The 25,551-nt window shown below is 37.7% G+C and overlaps 1 protein-coding gene across 2 annotated transcripts in view; it reads left to right on the top strand.

Moving 5' to 3' along the window:
• The window catches only part of LOC136711236 (tyrosine-protein phosphatase non-receptor type 4), a 60,001-nt gene that overhangs the window by 24,743 nt on the left and 9,707 nt on the right, over positions 1-25,551 (top strand). The window contains exons 2-18 of one of the 2 annotated variants that reach the window (XM_066687340.1): positions 58-212; positions 8,405-8,512; positions 8,764-8,806; positions 8,916-8,994; positions 9,803-9,847; positions 9,958-10,010; positions 12,648-12,768; positions 13,369-13,456; positions 14,283-14,371; positions 15,565-15,628; positions 16,900-17,072; positions 17,997-18,065; positions 20,337-20,471; positions 21,163-21,318; positions 24,054-24,213; positions 24,942-25,025; positions 25,138-25,194. In XM_066687340.1, coding sequence (XP_066543437.1) covers positions 75-212; positions 8,405-8,512; positions 8,764-8,806; positions 8,916-8,994; positions 9,803-9,847; positions 9,958-10,010; positions 12,648-12,768; positions 13,369-13,456; positions 14,283-14,371; positions 15,565-15,628; positions 16,900-17,072; positions 17,997-18,065; positions 20,337-20,471; positions 21,163-21,318; positions 24,054-24,213; positions 24,942-25,025; positions 25,138-25,194 — 1,662 coding nt within the window. In that variant the 5' untranslated portion in view covers positions 58-74. Of the gene's footprint in view, positions 1-57; positions 213-8,404; positions 8,513-8,763; positions 8,807-8,915; positions 8,995-9,802; positions 9,848-9,957; positions 10,011-12,647; positions 12,769-13,368; positions 13,457-14,282; positions 14,372-15,564; positions 15,629-16,899; positions 17,073-17,996; positions 18,066-20,336; positions 20,472-21,159; positions 21,319-24,053; positions 24,214-24,941; positions 25,026-25,137; positions 25,195-25,551 lie in introns of both variants that reach the window. The other variant, XM_066687339.1, reaches the window with a different exon arrangement.

Here is a 25,551-nt window from a genome sequence, read left to right as displayed (position 1 = left end):
ACCATATATAACTAAAGACATTCTTTGATCTCATGTTCATCATTTGTTTCTCTGCAGACCTTGTGTGGACAGTAATGACCGCACGCTTTCGAATTCCTGCTGGCAGAACCTACAATGTTCGAGCATCGGAGCTGGCACGAGACAGGCAGCACACACAGGTGGTCTGTAATGTACTTCTGCTGGATAACACTGTTCAGGCTTTCAAGGTTAACGTAAGTATCACCTCAACCACTTGACCACTTCCTGTATTATTATGAGGGTTGCGCTCATCCCAAGAGATTGGAGAACTTACTTCTGGGCTCATTGAAAGCATTGTAATCCACAAAATGTGTTTTAATTAGATTACTGGAATGAATAATTCAACGAGGTCTTTTAACCAGTGGTCAGAGCAGTCGCAACACTGGCTACTGGCCTTGCAGATTATCGGGGGGAGTTTTTCTTATACTTTGTACAGGACTCATTCATCAGTATTTTTTTTTAAGATCCCTGCCACTATTCAAGGAATAATTCAAAAGATCCAGCCCTTGCAATCAATATGAATTCCTTTCAATTTGTGTGACATTTGTCCAGCATACACATTTCCCAGGACTGTGAAGCCAGTGGCCAGATCTAATGTCTATAGGGGTGTCGCTAAATTTATCACTATATATAATCTGACCTGCACTAATAAAGGCTTAGATAATGCTAGTGTAAATGAAGGACTGGAATAAAATATCTTGCACTTATCAGCTGATGCATAGCTTCTGTTCAGTTGTACTGCTACCTTGCCCCAGTGGAGATATTGTTTCTAGTTATGACCATATATACCCAATTATATAGTGGTCTATTGTACTTTTCTGTCTATGTATACAATAATTTACTGGCTCTGAAATGTTGCTACTACACATTTCAGATTTGTTCCTGATAGTATGAGTGTTGCCTGGAATCCATTTCAGAAATAGTATCTTGATGCTGATTCATCAAAATACCGACAGGAGTATTTTCAAAGCTTCTTGTTGACCTCCACAATTACCTTCAAACTCCACCATGTTTCACAAAACTATTTTTTATTTTAAAATATGGATCTCTGTTGCATACCTTCATTGTCTCCTTATAAACTTGTGCCTTTTAATTGCTACCATTACTTTTGTTAAAGAAAAAGAGGAACAAATGTTGCTCTGGAGAAGAAAGCTTTTTAAATATCGTGCTGTGAATCACATGCAGTTTCTCATGCCATTCACATGTCAAATTAGTCACTGACATTGTCAGACACAAAATGGGTTGCACAATTACAAAAAAATAAAATAAAAAATGAATACTCAAATTGGGCAGGAGAGTGCAAACATATTCCTGGGTTTTAGGTCAGTGTTAAAATTAGTTTTTTGCAAAGGCACTCATGGCTTCGGTTCCAAGAAAGTTTCTGTCAACAGTAACAACATATTGATGAACTTTATTGATTTCAGTTAATGACAGAAACTGGAGTTATTTTTTTATACCAGAGGGTGCCAGAAATGTTTAGGGGATTTAAACTCTAAATCAAAATCAATCTGAAGTGGCCAAGTTATAAGAATCATGTTATTTTTAGGTACGGATTTTGACATTTATAGCTTGACAATTCAGATAGGCTAAGGTCTTTTCACAGTTAAATGCCTGACATTCCAGTGTAAAACAGTCTCCTGGGGCTGCCATATAACTCAAGTACATACTTGCACAGGATTTCTTGTAGTACACAAACCAGATAGTAGTTTGCTTATCAAGTTCAGAATCCTCATGATCATTTTGGCATTGGGCTAATTTTCTGCATTAAGTGCATCTTTTAAAGGTAATTGTAGTACAGAATAAAAAAAAAGATCCCCGCTTAAAATAGGACACAGTTGTAATACAGTTGATCTCGCACAAGTGATTCAGTAAATGATTCATCAGTGATATGTTTGAGTTTTTTGGGACACTGGTTCTACAAAAGAAAACTAAAGATTCCAGCTGATTGAACCGAGTCGAGACCTGGGGATGCCTGGCAAAATATTAAGCTAGTTATTTAACTGATGTAACATTTCCTTCAATTACACCATATGGTCAATGTGCAGTTTGAGGTCAATCATGATTTGACTTCCTTTTCCTGGAAAGCCGCTATAAGAAGTGAACCTAAATAAATAAATACAATCTGTGTGGATTTACACGTTTGCAAAACTAAGAAACTTCCATTTAGTTATGCTTTGGCAAAATAAAGCGGTTGATCAACGCTTTGTGTAAGTATACTACTTTGAGTTGATTAAAGTCAATTGCCCTGATGCATTAGGGGGTGTTTAAATGCACTTGACATCATGGTTTATATTGGATTCACAACCAGCATCTGTCCTGGCCTTTTCCTTTCTGGTGATCAGGCAGATATTTCATTCGGTTGAATCCCTCTGTGTGCTGCCCCAATTACATGCAGCAGGAACAATGATAAATAAATAACATCAATCCATCTGACTATCCATAGGCGACCATTATTTAATGTTTTAGTTTGTTCGAATGGAGAACCACAATACAGAGTTTATTTCTGGTAATAAAAAGGTTAAGCACAATTTTTAAGGTTTTGCCCATCTACTAATTATTTGAATTAATTACATTCTTAAATCCAATCAAGTTATAAATGTTAGTTATGTAATTGTATGCAGAGCAAAGAAATCTGTTCTGTGTATCAAGGTGCTGTTGGGTTGCATAGCCCCTGAGGAATCACAGTACTTAAGGCAAACGGATGCGAACGCATCGTTTCTGTGACCAGACGTGTTCATCTAACAAGCTGTTTCATGTCTTTCATATTTTGGTAGTATCTAGAATTTCTTGAGAATGCCATGCTGATGACATTGGGAACATTTAAATTACAGACTTAAAAAGAATATATTTTAAACTATGGCAAGTTTTGTTTTCCCTATTCCTCTCCCACTACAAAAGCTCAGCAGCTACCGTAGGTTTGTATGGTGGCACATGACCATTGGCTACGAGGTGTCGCTGGTCTTTGTTGGGATCTCACAAACAGACCCTCATCTCCCCCTGCTACTGTTATGCTTTAGGAAGGGAGATATGAATGTGACTGTGTCTCACTTTCACAATCCCCCCCAGGACCTGAGACAAAGAAGTCAGATGAGGGGAAAGCTTTCAAATGTTTTAATCGGTTGATTCTATAAACATTTGTGAGATTTATTTATATGTATGTATATATATATATATATATATGTATGTATGTTCACAGTTATTGACGTGTGTATATGAAGTGTTCATTTATCATGTATGCACAGAATTATTTATGCCCCTCGGGCAGAGACACAGCTGTTCAAATAATTCATGACACATGGGGTAAAATCTGGACCAGATCACCATTTGGTTTCCCCGATAGAAAATTGTCACTTTTTGTTCAATTTTTTTCCTTCCTGTGTTAAACATTTCTTTGTGAAATGAATACTTTCATACTCAAGGGTAATGGATATTTCATGAATGATAGTTACTCCTGATCACAGTTCTATACTTAGTTGATTTTATTGGTCTAATCTATTAGTGCTGCTCTTCTGTGAAAAACATGTGGGTGAGTGTCAGCTCGGTCACCTTTTCCATTCTTACTAGTGACATTCCTCATTGGGGTACTGAAGCTTTGAATGTGTGTGTGTGTGTGTGTGTGTGTGTGTGTGTGTGTGTGTGTGTGTGTGTTGTGTAGGTCCCAAAACAGCCCTGACCCATTGAGGCATGGACTCCACTAGACCTCTGAAGGTGTGCTGTGGTATCTGGCACCAAGACGTTAGCAGCAGATCCTTTAAGTCCTGTAAGTTGCGAGGTGGGGCCTCCATGGATCGGACTTGTTTGTCCAGCACATCCCACAGATGCTCGATTGGATTGAGATCTGGGGAATTTGGAGGCCAAGTCAACACCTTGAACTCGTGATTCATCAGACCAGGCCACCTTCTTCCATTGCTCCGTGGTCCAGTTCTGATGCTCACGTGCCCATTGTAGGTGCTTTCGGCAGTGGACAGGGGTCAGCATGGGCACCCTGACTGGTCTGCGGCTACGCAGCCCTATACGCAACAAACTGTGATGCACTGTGTGTTCTGACACCTTTCTATCAGAACCAGCATTCACTTTTTCAGCAATTTGAGCTACAGTAGCTCGTCTGTTGGATCGGACCACACGGGCCAGCCTTCGCTCCCCACGTGCATCAGTGAGCCTTGGCTGACCATGACCCTGTCGCCGGTTCACCGCTTTTCCTTCCTTGGACCACTTTTGATAGGTACTGACCACTGCAGACCGGGAACACCCCACAAGAGCTGCAGTTTTGGAGATGCTCTGACCCAGTCGTCTAGCCATCACAATTTGGCCCTTGTCAAAGTCGCTCAGATCCTTACGCTGCCCATTTTTCCTGCTTCTAACACATCAACTTTGAGGACAAAATGTTCACTTGCTGCCTAATATATCCCACCCACTGACAGGTGCCATAATAGCGAGATTATCAGTGTTATTCACTTCACCTGTCAGTGGTCATAATGTTACGGCTAATCGGTGTGTGTGTGTATATATATACACTCACCTAAAGGATTATTAGGAACACCATACTAATACTGTGTTTGACCCCCTTTCGCCTTCAGAACTGCCTTAATTCTACGTGGCATTGATTCAACAAGGTGCTGAAAGCATTCTTTAGAAATGTTGGCCCATATTGATAGGATAGCATCTTGCAGTTGATGGAGATTTGTGGGATGCACATCCAGGGCACGAAGCTCCCGTTCCACCACATCCCAAAGATGCTCTATTGGGTTGAGATCTGGTGACTGTGGGGGCCAGTTTAGTACAGTGAACTCATTGTCATGTTCAAGAAACCAATTTGAAATGATTCGACCTTTGTGACATGGTGCATTATCCTGCTGGAAGTAGCCATCAGAGGATGGGTACATGGTGGTCATAAAGGGATGGACATGGTCAGAAACAATGCTCAGGTAGGCCGTGGCATTTCAACGATGCCCAATTGGCACTAAGGGGCCTAAAGTGTGCCAAGAAAACATCCCCCACATCATTACACCACCACCACCAGCCTGCACAGTGGTAACAAGGCATGATGGATCCATGTTCTCATTCTGTTTACGCCAAATTCTGACTCTACCATCTGAATGTTTCAACAGAAATCGAGACTCATCAGACCAGGCAACATTTTTCCAGTCTTCAACTGTCCAATTTTGGTGAGCTTGTGCAAATTGTAGCCTCTTTTTCCTATTTGTAGTGGAGATGAGTGGTACCCGGTGGGGTCTTCTGCTGTTGTAGCCCATCCGCCTCAAGGTTGTACGTGTTGTGGCTTCACAAATGCTTTGCTGCATACCTCGGTTGTAACGAGTGGTCATTTCAGTCAAAGTTGCACTTCTATCAGCTTGAATCAGTCGGCCCATTCTCCTCTGACCTCTAGCATCAACAAGGCATTTTCGCCCACAGGACTGCCGCATACTGGATGTTTTTCCCTTTTCACACCATTCTTTGTAAACCCTAGAAATGGTTGTGCGTGAAAATCCCAGTAACTGAGCAGATTGTGAAATACTCAGACCGGCCCGTCTGGCACCAACAACCATGCCACGCTCAAAATTGCTTAAATCACCTTTCTTTCCCATTCAGACATTCAGTTTGGAGTTCAGGAGATTGTCTTGACCAGGACCACACCCCTAAATGCATTGAAGCAACTGCCATGTGATTGGTTAGTTAGATAATTGCATTAATGTGAAATTGAACAGGTGTTCCTAATAATCCTTTAGGTGAGTGTATATGTGTATATATATATATATATATACACACACACACACACACACACACACACACACACACACACACACACACACACACACACACACACACACACACACACTCAATCAATCAATCAATCAATCAATCAATCAATCAATCAATCAATCAGTTTCCTTTCAGAAAAAGTGCCCTGGCTGCTGGTTTTGTAATTCAACATCTGAAAATTACCCTGACACTTTGAGTTAGAAGACAGCTGTATTTGAGAGAGTACTATACAAAGTTTTAGTGCCCAGCTTCCAGCTCTGAAACCACCTCAGGCCAGCAGTGCTACAAATAACATTTGGAAAGTATCACTGAAAAATAACTTGTGGGCAATCTTACTGCAGAAAAGGAAACACCAAGTTGGAGGATTTAGACTGCAGGAATGTTCACTTCGGAAACTTATATTTGTAATTAACCAAATGCATATATATATATATCAAAATGGTGATTTCTTTTATACATGGTTTCGGTTTCAGGACATCTAAGACTACAATGCGCACAGCTGCTGTGTTCTGTGTTCCAGCAGAAATAAATACCAATGCTAAGCTAGGGTGAAAAATATCAAGTTATGCTAAACAGAAGCAAATGTCTTGCTCTTCATTTTCAAGAGCTTTTTGGAAACTATTCCTCTAAGACTGTATGGGTCTTATTTAAAGTGAGTTCAATTTATTTTACAGTCCCATTTCTCTATTGGAAATCCAGCGTTCAAATGCATAATAGATGGTCATGTACCCAATTAAAATGGGGGGTGAAAACAACCCTTTGTGCTGTATCTAAATGTAACATCAGATGGAACAGTCTCATACTAGACTAAAGCAGCATATATTAGCATGCATGAATGGCACATTGCACCCTGTAATGGCTTATCAGTGGCTTCCACTTGGTTTCTTTAAAGAGGAGTACTGGAGCTTTGCTAAGTGTACAGTCTGAGCTCTACCTGTCTTTTGTCACATTCATCAACAAGCTTGTGGTGCAGAATGAAACTGTAAACCACCTAAACTTTCAGGGTGTCTCTTCCTGCCACAATGGAAAAAAAGTTTAAGCTTTCTTAGTGGACCAGGGTCAAAGTAATGTCAAAACTACGGAGTGTATATTACAAGGAACATAATACTCGTACTATCATAATTAGTATTTGCTACCTGAGTAATTTTTAACCAGCTTTTTATGTTGCTTATGTTTTAATCCATAGGAGGTTTAATAGAAGGTACATTTTGTTTACCATCATTTCCAGAAATTAACTCGGCAGCATTTATATATATATATATATATATATATATATATATATATATATATATATATATATATATATATTATATAGATAGATGCATTTTTGTTTTAATTTTTTTTTTTTACTGTCCTGTATTATAACGTTTCATTGGTGGTTGATAGGTCAGGTGTCTGTGGTAAATGTCAAAACTCGTAGCCAAAAGTGATGCCAAGTTTGGCTACATGTGAAGAGTCTTGTTGAGAAACAAACTGTCCACCTACAAGTCAACTTCCTGTTTAACACGATCTAAAAGAATGAAATGATAATTTTCCATGACAAAAGTACCCTTTTTTTTATCTTCAAGTAGATCTCCCGGTTTGTGCAAAGGCTAAATAACCTCATATCTTCTCAGTAAAAGTATCAGAATAAAGAATCTGACTACCGTGAAGGTGTTTGGCTATTTAATTGTCTGTGAACTGAAGATTTGGAGGTTTAAAATGAAAAAAAACATTGAAAATGATATACAGTATAGGTTCTTATGATAACTTTTTATTAGGGATACAGATGAAAGTAGAATTGTAAAATGAAATATAGTGATCAATTTAGGGTTAGGCCTACATATCGGCCTGGGCTAGGATTTGTGTTAATGTTCCCAGTAAACGTAGACTTCTGCTTAGGTTAAGATTTGTATATTTAATGAGATTTTTCTACTCGGTTCGGTGTGAATTTGCATGGGTCTATCTTCAAATGTTGGTGTTGGCTGGGGTTGATGTTCATGCTGTTGCTCGGCCTTTAAACGGAGTAGTAATATAGTGCTCGCATTCTTTATATCTTATTCAAGCATGAAGGCATAGGAGCAAACAGTCTGAGAGATTTAGCTTCTTTAAAATCTCGGACGGCTTAAAAAGTCTGCTTTACCACAGAAATACTTTTTGTCACAATTAATTCATCAGCTCTGTAGACAACATGATCATCTCTTTGTCACTGTGCTTCCATTTCTTATCTTTTGTTTCTGCAGTGTGCTATAAGTGACAGCACAAGAGGTTTTCAGTCTCGAGACCAAGTGGAGACTTTATTTGCTATCATAAAAATGAACTCCTCATTTGAGACGCGTCTTTGCAGTACTGTCAGGCAATAGTTCATTTTTCCACAAAGCTTTTTGCGACCAGGAATCTGTCTGCTCCTTTGATTTCGGGTTTCAGCATCAGATGGGTCAACAGATCTTGTCTAGTTATGGTTCATCGTGACATACTAACACTACCTATATGCCATCAAATTAACAAACATTTGGCTTGTGTCTGATGGAGACCTAGCACAAAGATAATGAAAGCAATAACAAATGAACTAGTCTGATAATTTGACTCTCCACTGTACAGTATTGTTATTTATTTATTTTGTGTCATGTTTATGTTTGTCCTTTAGAAGCACGATCAAGGACAGATCCTGCTCGATGTAGTCTTCAAACATCTCGAGCTAACCGAGAGAGACTATTTTGGATTACAGCTGGCAGACGATTCTTCTGACAGTCCTGTGAGTTGCTATCTTTTTCTTCTTCGTTTTCTCTATGTGGGTTTCTGTTCTTAAAAAGTAAACCCGTGACATGTGAGTCGGATGTAGATGGGTACATGCATTTATTTGTACTTTTGGCGGAAGCTTGTTATTTTTGTTATGATGATTCCGGTCATTATTTTTGGTACGATACAGATTATTTAGCGGTGAAATTGGAGCAATATTTCCTCAGGGTTGCTTCACTGAGTATTTTTGTCATTTGTGTTTCACAGAGGTGGCTGGATCCAAACAAACCATTGAGAAAGCAATTAAAAAGTAAGTGAGATGATTTAAAACAAAAAACAAAAAACAAAAAATCTAAAAATGGTTTACATTGTGTTTACATACTGTGCATGTATTTATGTATGTACCTATTTAATTGCAGGGGGGTCTCCTCATAATTTGAACTTTAGAGTCAAATTTTTTGTAAGTGACCCAAATAAACTGCAGGAAGAGTACACAAGGTAAGCAGTGCTCTCTCTCTCTCTTCCTCTCATGTGATTGACGTATACAGTTGATATAACGTGTCTGGTTAACACTGGCTGATGCTTCGTCCCCTATGAAACCAAAATGGTGAACAATGCAGACCTGTCCACTTTTTCCACAACATTTGCACTAGATCAGTCTCTCACACCCTTGAGTACTAAACCCTTGTAAAACTCCACTTCATTTTTATATACATTTTTTAAAAAATGTACATGCATATGAATTTCAGATATTCTTGAGATTTAGTTTTGTCAGTTAGTATAAGTATCGTCTTTAAAATACTAGGTGGCAGTGAAACGAGTATTGGATGTGTCCCACATTTTCAGCAAGTGGTGAAGATTTGTTGGAAATAGCTGCTCGTTCTATTTTTAGCTTTAAGCAGCTCGAGTTCTCTCTGGTTTCTGTGTATCTGAAAATGCTGCATGGCTGGAACGGTTAGAAATGACTAGAGACTTTCATCTCCCACCCAACACAGTCACTATGAATTAAAATATTTAAAGGGGAAAAATAGATATATTTTTTCCATGTACTTTGTTAATGTGAGGCTGGAATTAATTATAAATCTTGAATGCAAATGGCTTAAGAACTTGGACATTGCCGATTCCCAGGTTATGCTATATATTTCCTAGCAATGTTTAGGAGATGTGCATTTCTTTTTACCGAAGCTATAGAATCAAAAACTTTTTAAATAAAAAAATAAATATCATTGCATTTAAATGTTTTTATATCCTGTTTATGCATTGACATTAACAGAAGTTCTTCATTTGCCATTCCTTTATTCTTTAGGTACCAGTACTTTTTGCAGCTCAAGCAAGATATTCTCACTGGAAGGTTAGTGTAATAGAAATACAAATACAACAGATTTTGCTTAGATGTAAATTAAAACAAGTCTCATACTCCTGTGCACTGTGCATAATTAACTCCAATTTATTTTATTTAAGGCTGCCTTGTCCGTACAATACTGCAGTTCTCCTTGCATCGTATGCTGTTCAGTGTAAGTATAATGTACTTATGGACTTAAGTATAATGTGTGTGTATATGTATGGGTGTATGTATGTATTTATGTGTGTATATATATGCAAACATTCCCATTAGCTCTCCCCACTGAAAATACTGAATACCATGAATCCTGATAATTTACAGAGGATATACCTCTGTTTATGTATTTATTTTGAATAAAGTAATCTAAAATTACTAAAACTATTTTCTCTTTCTATTTTACCCTCTGATAATATGCTGTACAGAACATTTCATTCACATCTCACCTGTCAGTACTGAGCAGTACGCTTTTTGAACGATTTGTTCTTAGTGTTGTGTAACAGCAAATTTATATCTGTGAACTAATTATCTGCAGCGACTGTCGACTATGAGTATAGAGCCTCTCTTTAAGGAAACATTTAGATGATTTTGAAACTATTGGAGAATATCTTGCATCGATTTGGATTTCACGGGCTCAAAGAGATACAAGGTGCCGTGTGAAGCTCGAATTGTGCCGGCGGAAGAGATGAATACTGCAGGGTGTTTCTCAGATGTAAAATATGCATGTCTACCCCACAGTATGCAAACAGAAAGCTCAGCAACAATAGTGGTTGCATAACTGTTGGATAACCATTAACGGCACACTTGTGTCCATCAGACACGCTGCCATCACAGGCAGAATTCGAAGAGAAGCTACTGGACTTCCAAAATACATGTGTATGCATATGAAATTAAATGGATGAAACCTCAGAAGTGAGTTAATACATGCTGTTAACAGGTATTGACTTCTATCCTTGGTAACTGCCATGTGAAATACCACAGATTATCTTTATGACTGACCAGATGGTGACTTTTTCTTTCTTGGAGTGATCCTAGTTGCTTGATTTATTCCTGTGTTGCTTTTGGGGGGATTGGTTTCTGTATGGTAATCTTCTTAATACAAAATGGTTTTCATTGCTGTTTGATACTCAAATGCAAAATCATGTCTAAGTTGTGACTTACGGACATCCCGTGGCAATTGTTTTGAAATGGGATTGCTTTGTGCCAATCAATCTTCACAATATCCTTTTCAACAAGACCTGTTTATTCATCCCCCTTTGCCAGGTATCTTTGTGGAACTATATTAGATCAAAACTTGTTATTCTACTGGTTTTCCAGAATTAATATGAATGTTTAACCTTAATTCTTATTTGAGAAAACAGATGCTAATATTTTTATAACCAGTTTTTCCTGCAAGTTGGTCCAAAAGCTCACACAATATAGAGCATTTAGACAATTTTATTCAAGGTCGCTGTGTTACTGTTAGATTCATATTTTACTATAACAAATAATGATTGAATGTGCCAATATATACTTTGACCGTATATTGGTTATAAACTATTTGCCATAGAGGTACTTTTACTTATTGATTATATAGATATATATCTATATATATATATATATATATATATATATATATATATATGTTATTTGTGTATGTGTTAAGGATATTAGCCTGACTGTTCATGTTTATAGTTGCTGCTTTCATGAATCTGATCAGTAGCCTTTCAGTTTGACCTCAATACCCTCAAGAGGGGAAATGCAGGACCTAAACACAGACTGCAGGCAAAGCACATTTGTTTTGTCCTTAATAGACCACTTGGATTTTCATAGGGCTTTAAATGTACACTCTGGGAGGTATATAGGTCATAAATGAATTGGTCACAACATAACCACAGCTATTTTTACATTTGTCAATAGATCACCATGAGTAAGCTTTATTTAAACTTTTATTATCTTTAACAGTTTCGCATGGTGTGTTTCTGTTTTTGTGTATTTTATGTTTAGAAATCGAAAGCACCCTTTGTGTATTGAAGAAAGCGTAGATATGTATGACATGGTTTCTTTGTGGTTTATTTCACATTATTTTTTTATGTCCGTCCAGTTTTTCACTGTACCAATCAATCAGAGTCTCTTCATCTGCTAATAATTCATGTAGACAGAAGAGATTTGCTTTATTAATTGATTCCATTCATTGTATACCATTTAGGGTTGCCACCTGCTCCCATAATCCCACGGCACTAGGAAATGGGAAAGATATTTTAGAGTTGCCATTAAAATGAAAGTAATTAATGGGTAAATTGAACCTTGGCTAAACTGATAAGTTATTTTATTACCATGACACCCCATGCAAGCTATTTTGTGTTATTATTAATTGTTTTACAGTCAGATACATGCACTGAAACACAGAAATAGTACAGGCACAGGCTTTTGTCATTTCTATTTAACACTGAAGGGCAGCTCTGTGTTTGCAGGTCAGAAAACCACGGCTGTCAGTTTGTAAGCATTACAGTTTGAAGCCAGTGAGCATGCCTCCAAAATGATGTGCGTTAACCGTGCGACTAGATAAATTTATAAATTAAGATTATATTAGAAAAAAATACTGTAACACTTTTACAGAAATCTGGAAAGGATTAAAAAACAAATTATACACATGCATTTCAATAAACCAATTATAACCATTTGGATTATGTGGGGAGAGGGGATCCAAATTCTTGACCCTGAAAATAGCAAAAATGATACAAACAAACAAACAAACCAGTGGAAATGCCCATGTCAGTGCCTTTGACGAGGATATGGTAATCTCATTAACACTGCCTGCTTTGTTTCGCAGCTGAACTGGGAGACTACAAGCATTCGGAGCATTTGCCAGGCTACCTCTCCGAGTACGGATTCATCCCCAACCCACCTCAAGACATCGAGAAAGAGATCGCTAAGCTGCACCAACAACACAAGTAAGGTTTTATGATCAGTGTGGAAGCTCGTTACATGACCAGTGATATGCGCCAAATGTCTGAAATAGACGCATTGTTCTGTGGCCTTATTTAAAATAAGTGAATGTTCTCATCTTGTCCTCAATCCACATTCACAATTGAGCTTTTACACGCTCAGATTTGTCAGGGATCGTATTAAAATGTTTAGTTTGGTGATGGTGCATTTCTGTGAATTTATCTGAATGGTAAGAAAATTGATACTGAAAACTGATACTATTATACGTCTTGTATAGAACTTGACAGTAATGCTTATTAACAAATTCGTGGTATACTTTGAATAAAGAATTGGGGCGAAATTACTATTTTCTTTGCTGAATAGTCTTCCTATTTTTATGTCAGAGCTGAAACACTGGACTCTTTCAAAACAGACTGGGCATTGTTCAGGCCTCAGCTAGGGCTCTGGGAATGACCAGGACTTGATTGGTTGCAAAGCCTCTCCTTTCATGATTTTTGTATTGTCTCGTGAGTGTTTTGTCGTGCAGTATAGCATTAGTGAAATATTAGTCGTTTTTCTTTTGCCATAACACAGTTAGACTTTTTTTTTTTTTTTTTCCCTCACAGAGCATTGTCTCCCGCAGATGCAGAATTCAATTACCTTAATGCAGCACGTACTCTAGAACTGTACGGGGTCGAGTTGCACTATGCAAGGGTAAGTGTCAAATAAGTCTTTCCTCAGATTGTGTTAACAGCCAGAGCAAAGTTGGCTTTTCGGTCCTATTTTTAAAATACAAAGGCCATTACACCACTGCTGTTTTCAATTTCTGAACCTCTTCAGTGGAACTAGTTTTAATCCCTTTCTGCAACTGTTTGGGGTATTAAAACGTAAATCAAGAAAGTTTCAACTTGCCACATCTGAATAATACAGGTTGATATTGAAATTCACAGCAAGATAAAGGTTTTGTTGGCATGGGGGATCTCACAAAAGCATTTCACTAGATAGTGGATAGGAACGTTCACATTGGAAGAAGCGTCTGTGATACTTAATAAATAAATACCTCATAAATGAGTGCAAAGCTATGCAGTTCGGTCCCTTTGAAGTTTGTAAGTTTGTCGGTGCCCCCCACTGCTGGAAGTGACAATTTGATATACAGTTGGGGGGGCACTCTTCAACATGTTATAAAGAAATATGAGCAGAGGCAGATTCTTATTTATCGGGGGTTTATGAAGCCTTATTTCCACAGATGCAGTGAAGAAACAGCAGCTTTTTCTTAGTCATATTTATTCCATTTAGATGGTTATACACTTATACACTTATCATTAACTCCGGTGAGGAGTATTTAGCTGTCGATTTAACTACATAAAATTGAATCCTCAATGCAGAAAAATCAGTTATATGAAACCAATTTTAATTGTACTTTTAATCTGTTTTACTTTTGTATGTAAAAGTCAAATTAACATGTTTCACAAGGTTTGTTTTCCTTTCGGGCTTGGTTAAAACCATAATCCTACGTTTTTGGTCTCTTCCATTGTTCCAGGATCAGAGCAACACAGAGATACTAATTGGGGTGATGTCAGGTGGGATCGTAATATACAAGAACAGGGTACGAATCAACTGCTTCCTATGGTAAGTATATTTAATATTTGATTCTGTGTCCCTTACATTTCCTTGGATTAATAATTGGACCAACTGCTAAAGTATTATTTTTTTATTTGCAAAACAGGTTAAAGCATATACAAAAATAAACTTGGTTAAAAATAAAATGTAAAAGCCGCCTGACGGCTGGATTTGTTTAAGGGCACCGAAGCTTGAAATATATGAGTTTTAAAGAACTTTCCTAGAAGGCTTGATGGTGTGGCATGTTTTGTGCTTGACAGCTAATTTGCTTACAAAATTGTAACCCTGTAGTCATCCACTAGAGCAATTTAAGTCCAAGAGAGGAGTCTGAAATGTAAATATGCTGCTATTAAGTATTTTTAAACCCTCAGTCTCTACAAGGCTTCCCAAATATAAAGTGCAAGGATGAACATATCATGTAAATGCTCACAAGCATTCTGACAAGTGGTAACTATATTAAACATTTGACATTTTACCCATCTGAAATAACACTATAATACTGAAGAATGGCTGGAAAAGAAAACACAAACCAAAGTAAAGAGATGGGTTTATATACTTTTATTTTCCCCTCTTTCTTTTAAGTTCACTTTCGTAAATAGCGCTTCTGTCTGCCGAGTTAAGATCAGACTTGCTTGGCAGGATCGGTTGTGATTTATAAAGCTGTATATATATGTGTGTGTCTGGAATGTTCCCTTGATTTCTTGCAAATCAAAGCGTTAAATCCGTGACGGGATTAAACCAAGACACCTGTTTCTTGGCAAGAATAGTGAAACCCCTCACTCTCTTCATCACACACACCCTAATTCCTAGAAGCTGTTTGGTAATCGCAGCGTGGCTCCCGTTCTGTATTACTGCAGATGCGTGCCAGAGAGGCTAAATTTAGACCAATGAATGGTGAGGGAACGCCATGAGTGCGATAACAAGATTTTATTTCATAGCGCTTGCCGTTGGAACACATTCGGATCCAACAACTAATAGAGCTATTGCCAACTTTCTGATTTTTATTTTCTAAGTACAAAACGTAATTAACTTCCTTAGTTCTGAGATGTTAAGTGATAAAAGACGCAATGGGACATTGACCATTCAAATTCAATGGATGTTCTAGATATGTATGCATTATTATGTTTTTGTAATGTTTCCGGCAGATTTAAGATATACTGAACAGAGCAGCAATGTATGAAATAACTTTTTGTTTTTAACAGGTTGAAGGTTGTAAAGATATCCTTCAAATGTAAGCAGTTTTTCATTCAACTCCGAAGAGAATTGGTAGGTATTTTCTTTGCAGTATTAGTATTCATTACAACAGTTCAATGCTCTTCTCTGTTACACGTACTAAGCATGATGGCTTAAGCAGGGAAAGATGTATGGAAATTGAAATACTGGGTTGCTTCCTCATTCCAGAACCCTGAAGTTGAGGTTCCATGTTTTGCATTGTTACTTGAATAAGATATTACAGCCTTATTGTAAGGACACATAATTGACACGGCATAGAAAGCTTTATTGGTGTGGTTTGAAGAATATAAATGATTGATTTTATAGAATTTAAACAAGTTTTGAAATATGCTTTGAAGTTTTGATCCATCTGATTTTTTTTTATTCAAATTTAAACTTTCAATACTAAAAACAAATTAACAGGTTAAAAGAGTTAAACTTTTAAAAAATGTTATGTGATCAATTAATTGTAGAAATGTTTGTATATTTGACACTATGGAGCTTTAAATATAAAACATTGCAAATAGTCGTTGTTTTTTAAGAAAGTAGGACTTTGTGGTCTCCAGTGAAAGACATGAAAATATTTGATTTAATAATTGATGAGGAACTTTTAAAGTAGTTGTTCTAAAAGCAAGATTCAATGGTGTCACGATTCATAATTTATATTGAAATGGCACAGTTTTGTGTAATCTTAGCTTGCTGAGTTATTCAGATCACACAGCTGAGTTATAGCAATGTGAAGATGGTTAGAGCAAGAACCAAAAACGTGTCTTAAAGAGTCGTAAAAAGAGGAAAAAAAGAAAAACAATTGATATGTAACTAGCCTAACATGTATAACCATTACATAGTTTTCATTGGTATAGGTTGTGAATGAAATGTTATTTCCTAAGATTAATTTCTCGCGTTGTGTAGAAAATCCGAGAAAAGTCTGTATTTAATCCCTTACATATTTAGTATTTTTGTGTGCAAGGTTTGTTTCCTCAGCTCATGTGCGGAAGGTGTCCACACCGTGATATAATTTGGTATTAATGCTCAGCCAGTCAAAAAATATAAGTTTAGGGCACATTTTACTTGCTTCAATGAATTCATGCAGGGTAGTGTTCATCGCCTACATTGGACAGAGCTGAGAAATGAAATCCCACGGAGATAAACACAGCCAGAATGGTACATGCACCATATATATCTATAATATATAATACATCATGTTTTTAAGGGTCCTAGACCTTTCAAATGCCATCTGCTGTTCACACTCCTGTACTGCTCAGCTCGGATGCATGTGCCAGGTTTTGTCGCTGAAACCCGATCCCTGGTTACTTCTCTTTCAGCACGAATCTCGGGAAACGTTGATCGGGTTCAACATGGTGAACTACCGGGCCTGCAAGAACCTGTGGAAAGCATGTGTGGAGCACCACACGTTCTTCCGCTTGGACCGGCCTCTGCCTCCTCAGAAGAATTTTTTTGCACATTACTTCACATTGGGTTCAAAGTTTCGATACTGGTAAGGGGCCTTCGTGTCTCGTGTTTAAAAACGGACTCTCGGGTGTTGTTAATATTGATGTATTTTTGTGGAAACTATCAGATCATTTTCATTGTCACATTTCTCTTCGAGTTCTGAAGAGAATTAACTTGAATCAAGAGATGCACTGGGATGTTTTTTGTTTTTGTCTTTTTGTGACTTAACCTATAATACATTCTACCTTGAACAGAAAAACATTTGAGTCTTAAATTCTTTAGTACATGTACATTATTCATTGTGTTCTGGATCAGACTTTTTTCCCCCCTCTCCTTTTAAAATACATTTTAGGGGTGACCACATTTAAATAAGACTCTAAATCGGATTTGAAATTATGCGTTTTCAGTTACACCTTAAATCTCAGTCTTCCTGTGTTGGTCCATCTGAGCTCGCCGTTACTTAATTATCTCTTCGTTGAATGTATGTGATTTTTTGGACAAGCTTTTTTTCTGAGGTTAATAAAACCAGTTTGAAGTGATCATTGTGCGCACAAAAAAAACATGGCATGGATTGAACAAAAGAGTTCTTCTTTCATAGGCAGAGATATGCAAAATAGTTTCAGTTGTATGATGGGGATTTCATATTTTGGTCATCATTTGCCAAATATTGCACCTAATATCCAGTCAGTGCTGAAACTCAAAAGAGGCCTGTAGTTGTTTACAATGCAGATCCTGTATGTAAAACCATGCAAACCAAAGAGAGGTAATAGAAAAGCCTTAATATAGGCAGTAGTATAATATCGGCCTTTGGAGGGGGCGTGTGTGTCTAAGACAACAGCTTACCATCATTTACCCTAATTTGGCAGGCGTTGTATTGTGAGCAGGTTGAATAAGAGAGAATTGGTTATCTTTGACATAACGTACTTTAGTATTTGATTTGTCACATTAACAAGTGAATGTTGTTTTGCAGTGGGAGGACAGAAGTGCAGTCTGTGCAGTATGGCAAGGAAAAAGGAATCAAGGACAGAGTTTTTGCCAGGTAATACATTGTGTATCCTAATCACGAAGCCTCTTAAAATAGAGCTTTAATAGTCAGATTGAGATTGAGTGCTGATAGGAACTTTACTTAGAATACAGAAGTGTCTGCATTTTTTAAAATTGGTTACAGATCAAAATAATTTGAGCTGATGGAATTCAACAAATTGTGTGTGTGTGATCTATGTATATAATGTAATTGTCTAAATGGTTAAGAATACTTGATGAGGTTCTACTTTTATGCATTCAAACGGGTCTTATCTTAAAATTGGGTGTGTAAACGTATAACTATTTGAGAACTGCTTGTTCATATTATTAAAGCTGGTGAAATGTTTTAAGAAACTTCTTTAATGTTTAAACTTCTTAAATGTTTCTTAAAACATTTCACCAGATTTAATAATTTGAACAAGCAGGTCTCAAATAGCATCCAATTTCAATAACCATAAGCAGATATAGAATTAATCTATTGTAGGGCATTAGAATTGTGTTTTTTACCTTTTCAGAAACCTTTATCTTTTAAAGAACAAAAAGTACAGCGAGGGATGGGGGAGAACATAACTCGCTCACATTTTGTTCTCAGCCGATACAATACGAATTAATGTGTACAAAGAGAGAACATCGGCGTGAAAAAGGTCTCTAAGCAATGATTAACTTGCCCGATTTTGCCCCCCGTGTTTGGCAGTAATGAAAGCATGGTGATTAAACAGCAGTGGTTGTGCTTAAACAGGCCAATCAGGTCACACAACTGTGGAGCGCCGAGCAGCACAGAGATGATGTGTTGTGGTCAGCCCTTCTTAGAAACTTCCAATCTACACAGGAAACACAAACTGATATGAGTGAGGGAGGAACTGCAGGTTCATAAGTGGTGTTATTACACTATTCCCTCCATGAAGTCTTTTAAGACATTATAGAAGAAGTCTGAGCGAACGCATTTTATATGATGCATGCAGCAGGTATGATGTTTATTTACAACTAAGAGAAGTGAGGTGTTTTTTTGGTTGGTTTGTTTCTTTTGGAGGATTAAGGCTATGCATTTAATCCAGAGCACGGTCGAATGTTTTTGATAGTGCGTTGAATTGAATAGCTCTTGTTGTTCTGATAGTGATGCAGTTTCAGTATTGCACGTGTAAAGTCTGTCTGTCTTTGCTGGTATAATGAAACCTGCACAGTCATTCTAGAAGTAGACGGTGGACAGTGATTAGCTGGCAGATGCAAGGTTTCTAAATTGTAAAATACCTCTTTCCATGGAAAATGTTTTTTTTCCTTCTTCACTGGAGGGTTGTGGGTGAATTGCATAGGTATTGTGTAACGCAAAGTAGCACAGTCTGTAGTTTTTGTTTTTAATGCAAATGTATTTCCTCCCACACCTGCATAATTGATTAGATTGCATGTGTCGACTCGCTTGGTAATCAATATCGTTTTGCACTTTTTAATTGTGCACATGAGTGTTTCATGTATTTGCCTTTACCATAATTTCCTTCATTAAGTGGTACATAGATGACCACAGCAGAATAAAATACCTATTTTCAGTTTGCACATGGCTGGTTTAACTTGTGCTGAGAGAGGCTTGTTAAAATATGCTGAAAGCTTTTCCTTGCAGGTGATGAATTCACCATGTGTGTAATAACAGAGTAATAATTGACAGTCCTATAATGCACAGAATTACTTTATTTTATTTTAGTGAATGTATATTATATGCACAGCCATTTAAAGTATTTCAGCTGACAGGCTTATTGCTTATTGCAGGCAGGAATTTCTCTGTTTCCTTGTTATGTTGGGGTTTTTTGTTTTGTTTCTGCAGAACTCCATTTCAATCATTTATAAACCTGGCTTCGGAAGACGTTTATTCACTTCTCTATTGTGCTTTTCTGTAGCCTTGGGTCAGAGATAGAAATATTGAGCACATTTTTCCATCTGTGAAGAACAATTATTATAGACCTGTTTCAGAATTTTATTTCGGTTGTTTGGTGGGGCTGATTAATTTAATGCAAGTTTTTATTAGTTTAGCACACACAACTGAATCTCCCTAATTAACTAGTTAAAAACAATTCTTCCACTTTTTTTTTTTTTTAAATAAGCAACAAAAAGAGAAAATGGTTAAATATCTATATTATATGATTATGTGGTCCAGCTGTATTGATATTTTGACTCATTCTTGACACTTTAATTGTGAGAATCCCTTTTCACACAGAGAAGAATAACCTAGATAGACCAATTGAAAATGCACCAGTGATGAAGATTTCCTGTGGATGTTTACAGTGCGTTTCCTCTGCAGATCTCCCAGCAAACCGTTGGTCCGGAAGCTGATGAGTGGGATGGATTGGGACACGGTGAGCAGGAACTCTCTGTCCGACGAGCGGCTGGAGACCCAGAGCCTGCCCACGCGCTCCCCCCCTGGCACCCCCAACCAGTGAGTAGGGAGGGCAGGGGACCCGACGTGTCCCCGCTTTTTTGTTGGAGAAGCTCGGCTCTTTTACCAAGCGTTGACTGGCATGCGCTGCTTTCTGTGCATTTGTACAAACCGCTAAGCGTATGATTTAGCGCTGAAATGTGTTCCTGGCCTTTCATGGATGCTTTTCATCACATGACTTATTCTTAACGACTATAAATGCAGAAAGACTTTGGTTCACTTTCATATGTCCCCAGAATAATTAATTAAATCACTCCCAATTCCATTAGGCCTGAACAAAAAGTGAAAGTGTTAGTATTGTGCTGAGTCTGAAAGTATTCCCAAGATTAAATTTTTAGATTTTACACCTGTCTTTTGATTCACTCATCCTCAAAGAAAAGCAGTTAGATGCGTGTTTTGATTGAAGCAACCCATGTGCATATATTTCAATTCTCTCTGAAATCTCTGCAATGTGAGTTCCTTAAACATGAACTGATTTGTGTAGAAGGGTTTCTTTCACCCGTGAATTCCGTGGCTTCAAGGCTACTAACAAAAATTCCACTTGCTATTTCCCCAAAAAACAGCAAGTTGAATTAAACACTCGCTAGGCAGACATCTGAAGTGTTTAATCCCATTAGTCGAGTTACTTTTTGCTTCCATCTGTAAAGTTAACCAAACTCAATCTGCCCTTTGTTACGGCTGAATGCAGTAGGAACTCCATGTTTGCACAAGAAGGACCCCGCTTGCGACCGTCTTCCGTTGGACATTTGGTTGACCATGTGATCCACACATCACCAAGCCAAGTCTTTGCCAACCACAAATCCCCATCCTCCACACAGGCTAACAGCATCAGTTTGGACTCCTCCCCGTAAGTTTGTCTTCCATTTGAAAAAAAAATGTTCTGAAAAGTAAATGCTGACAATGGTGGACGGGTGCTGCTGTATTTTATTTTATTTTTGTCTTGTTCTTGCTTATTCCAGTCAGTCGGAAAAGGACCACTAAAAACATACCTTTTTGTTGCTTCATGGATTGTTGGATGTTGCTTGAGTTTTTACAATATTACAGTAAAGCAATGTGTTTTTTTAATAAGTTACCATTTCTTCCTTCTTTATATTATACTAAATAGTATAGTAAATTGTTATTTTGTCAGCAGAAAGTTTTAAATTTTAAATTAATTTTTGAAACCAAACTCCAAAAGTTTTTTTTTGTTTTTTTGTTATAATCATCAAATGCTATTTTCATTTTTTGGATGTCATGCTTTCTAATCCGCACTCTTTTGTCCTCTCTGAATTGGTAACATACTGTACTCGACCTATTATCTTTGTGCTGACTTATTAATTTGCGTTGTTGAGTGAAGCATAACTATTAATAGGCTGAACGGTTATGCTGCATACGAGATAGCTTAGTAGTTTAGTGGGACCTCCCTTTTGCCTTCCTGTTTCTTCAGCAATCATTTCCTGTTGTCATTAACAAAGATAAATCAGACCTGTTGAGGGAATTAATATGAAAGACAGCAGATGCTTGTTGCAATATATTTCCACCACACATATTCTATTACCATTCTTGTTGTTAGGATATGTGTGATGTAGGCTACAGATTTCAATTACTAATGTCAGCAAATCCAACCACATTTTTTTTTCTGTTTGTTTATTATTATTTATTTTTGTTGTATTTATGTAAATTGCCTCGGGCTGTAGCACCACACTCTGCTTCCAGACTACAAAATAGGTTGCTTTCATGGCTGTCATCTAAGCATTCATAATGAAGCTCAAACTTGGCTGGGCAAACATAAAGAGCTGCAGTCTGTGCCCAAGGCACAATTGTTAATGCTCACAGCTTGTTATGCTAATATGTTACAGTGGGATGCACCATTAAATTCTTTATTTATCATAATAATAACAAAAAAAGGTCCTTTCACTGTCTTTAACCCAGGTGCTGTTATTTATGTGCTTTCGTTAGAATGAATATAACTTTAAATGGTCTTTTATGTTTGATTTTGTTAGTGTATTTTTTCTGCTTTGGCTGGGTCTATTGATCCAGTGACAATAGCCTCCAACAGCCATTGTGTGGAGAATGTAACAGCTGACCGGGGCAGAACGTGGATGTCCTTTTGACAGATGTTTCTTTGCTATTCCGGTCTTTTCTTCCCATTTTTGTCAGTGCTGAAAGCCCACTTCTGTGTTCAGATTGGAACCTTGTGTTGTGGTGAAAATTTGATGGGCTCAGGACTGCATGTGAATCACGTGTTGAAAAGTATACTTTGTGACCTTTTACCCATCTGAATCACTTTACAATGACGCACGAAACTAGTGCTGCAGATACAAAGAGCAGACAGCTTTTAACATAGCTTTATTTGTAGACCTTGCATTGTTTTTTTAATTGTTTTTTCTAGAGACGCCACTGTCTCTTGCCTGACAGAGGAAAAGCTTCAAGTTTTATGTTAATTTTTAAGTATATGTATCCAGGAAAAAAACATTGTTACCAAGTTCTTTTAAAAAAACTAAACAAAACAGGCCTGACATGAGGTATTTAATGCTCCTCGTGTAAGTAGTGCACATTTGGGTGTTAATCATCTCCAGTAACCTATATATATCATACATATTTTATTTACATGATTCTGTGTCACAAAGCCCCTGGAGACTAGATTTCATCACATTATTCCCGATTTTCATCTCTGATTGGATGAAAAAGGGATGGCTTTTGTCACTGTGACATAAATCCAGTATGTGATGCATAAAACAGCTTCATGTCCCTGTCATTATGCTTGCTGAAAGACAGTACACAAAAGCCTGTCACAATAGTAAAGGGTAGGACAGTCTGTGCAAATCCAGGAAGTGACCCTGTTTTTGTTCCCCCGCAGTTGAGTTGCTAAAGTGATGAAGAGGGCAATATTTCTCTTACCCTCAGATTAAGGATTTAACGGCCCCAGAAAGTCAAGAATGAGCCAGATATTATGTTCTACAGCTTAAATATACTTCCAGTGAAGAGAAGAGGATACCTTAAATCCTCCCATTCTGCCATTGTTAATGCTTTAACCTCCGATAAAGAGCATGTGAGCATTGCTTTAGTGGCGTTCACTTCCAATACACACAGTAGTGCCTTTCAATCTACTCAAACTACTCAGTTGAGTGTATAGTCCTTTGGAAGAAAATTAATTGATCTACTTGCTTGACAGAGGATGATTCTGGTTCCTTCTCTTTGGAGGCCTGGTCTCTGACTGTCATTGTTTGTCACGACTTAAGTCCCCAATGAACAGTGATTGACAAAATTCTACAGGAAGACTTAATCTTTTCTTTTAGGTGGACGTGAGGCCGTATCATGGGCGTGCAGGCTGATTTGAAGTGAATCCTACAGGCTAGGCTGGTGCATATTGGCCTTCTAGACTCTGTTCATGTCCTGTATGAATTGATCTAGGAATTCAAGTGTAAAAAAAAAAAATCTATCTAGCAATAACAAAGATTAACTATTTCATGTCTGTGAAACCACTTTTATTCATTTTAGTTCCCGTCACTTTCTAAAGGATGCATATTTATAACAGATGCTTTGCGTGCTTTGCTCAAGTTAACGTTGCCGGTATATTTTGCCATCGGTTTATTTTGTAAGGTCTCAAGAGACAACCATAGATGGCCAGCCCCCAGCACTACCACCCAAGCAGTCCAGAAAGAACCTCTTCAACCAGATCAATCAGTCCCACTCCCAGCAGGAACTGGATAACCATATTAATGAAATGTATGATGTTCCCGTTGCATCAGAGAAATCAATGGTAAGATTTCTTTCATCTCTGGCATAATGCTGTCTTTGTTGAGGTGTCAGCTGTGTGCTGCTAAAAGCACAATTAGGACATTGTGATGCGTCTCCTAAACAAGACAAACCACAATGTTATTTTTTATTTGTGGGATTACAGCATGTATAGTAAAGTCCACTCCTTGAATTTTAGTGATGCTTCAAATCCTTTGAAGCTCTCGTGCCATAATCTCAAGTTGTTTTATTCAGCTTTAAGTTGACCCAGATGTAATATCTGGATTTAAATATTCCGGCAGGCAAAGCCCTTTGTGTCCCTGTCTGCCGAGCGTTGAAACGGATTTGACTAAAAGCACAAAGAGAACAAAACTGCAAAATGCCTGAGATTTGAAACCTGTATTTCCTCTGTTGAATATATAATGCTGAATATAGGACAGTAAGGGCTGGTTTCACAGACCCAGATTAGCCCTAGCCATGAACTGCCTAATGTTATTTTACGGAAAGTAGTGTTGGAGTAGTACTAATCTGGCTCTGTGACACCAGCCACAAGCCTCTCCTTTTAATTGTTACTTTTTGACTGATAGATCCCCACCCATGATTTCCCCCAAAATGAAAGCAGACAATTTGTTTTAAGAAATAAGATGTTCTCTCCTCTTAGATTGGTATCAAGTACAGTGACACTACGAAAGTCTAAACACGTACAAGTCTAACATAGTCATGTGTTTTGTTTTGCTTTAACTTCCTTCACAGCTAAACGGAGTCGTTCCGCACGACAATCTCGTCCTGATCCGAATGAGACCAGATGAACACGGCCGATTTGGCTTTAATGTGAAGGTATGTCTTTCGGAACCACCTCCGTATCTGAATGTCATGCATAAAACCTTTTAGGAAAAAAGAGAACAAGTGATGCTGTCTGATGTCACGTATCTGTTGTGTTTTTGTGTAGGGCGGCTCTGACCAGAAAATGCCTGTGATTGTGTCTCGGGTGGCTCCTGGAACATCGGTATGTATCAAGCACCAGTACGTGGTCTTCTGCACGCCTCTGATTTAAATGTACATTGCATACCCATAAGGAATGTACATTTTGTATATTCTTATTTAATTTCATATCATCTGAAAAAAAAAAAAAAAAAAAAATTGGGCTTTCTTCGTTATACATGAAACGAGTGTGTGCAAAATCTAGCATAATGTTTACAACAAATTAGCTCTCTGTTTTCATTGCGATCGGTGCAACGTAATTGTGTGTGAAATCCACATTCGCTGTTGTCCCGCAGCTCCGGTTTTGTCTGTGCGAGCTTTACGTTATTAATATCCCACCATCTGCCTTTTGATTCAACGATTCTCTTCCCTTTCCACTTCC

The sequence above is a fragment of the Amia ocellicauda genome, chromosome 16, assembly GCF_036373705.1.
Source record: "Amia ocellicauda isolate fAmiCal2 chromosome 16, fAmiCal2.hap1, whole genome shotgun sequence".
NCBI lineage: Eukaryota > Metazoa > Chordata > Actinopteri > Amiiformes > Amiidae > Amia > Amia ocellicauda.
Note: the sequence above shows the minus strand (reverse complement) of the source record. Positions and strands in the feature narration are given on the sequence as shown.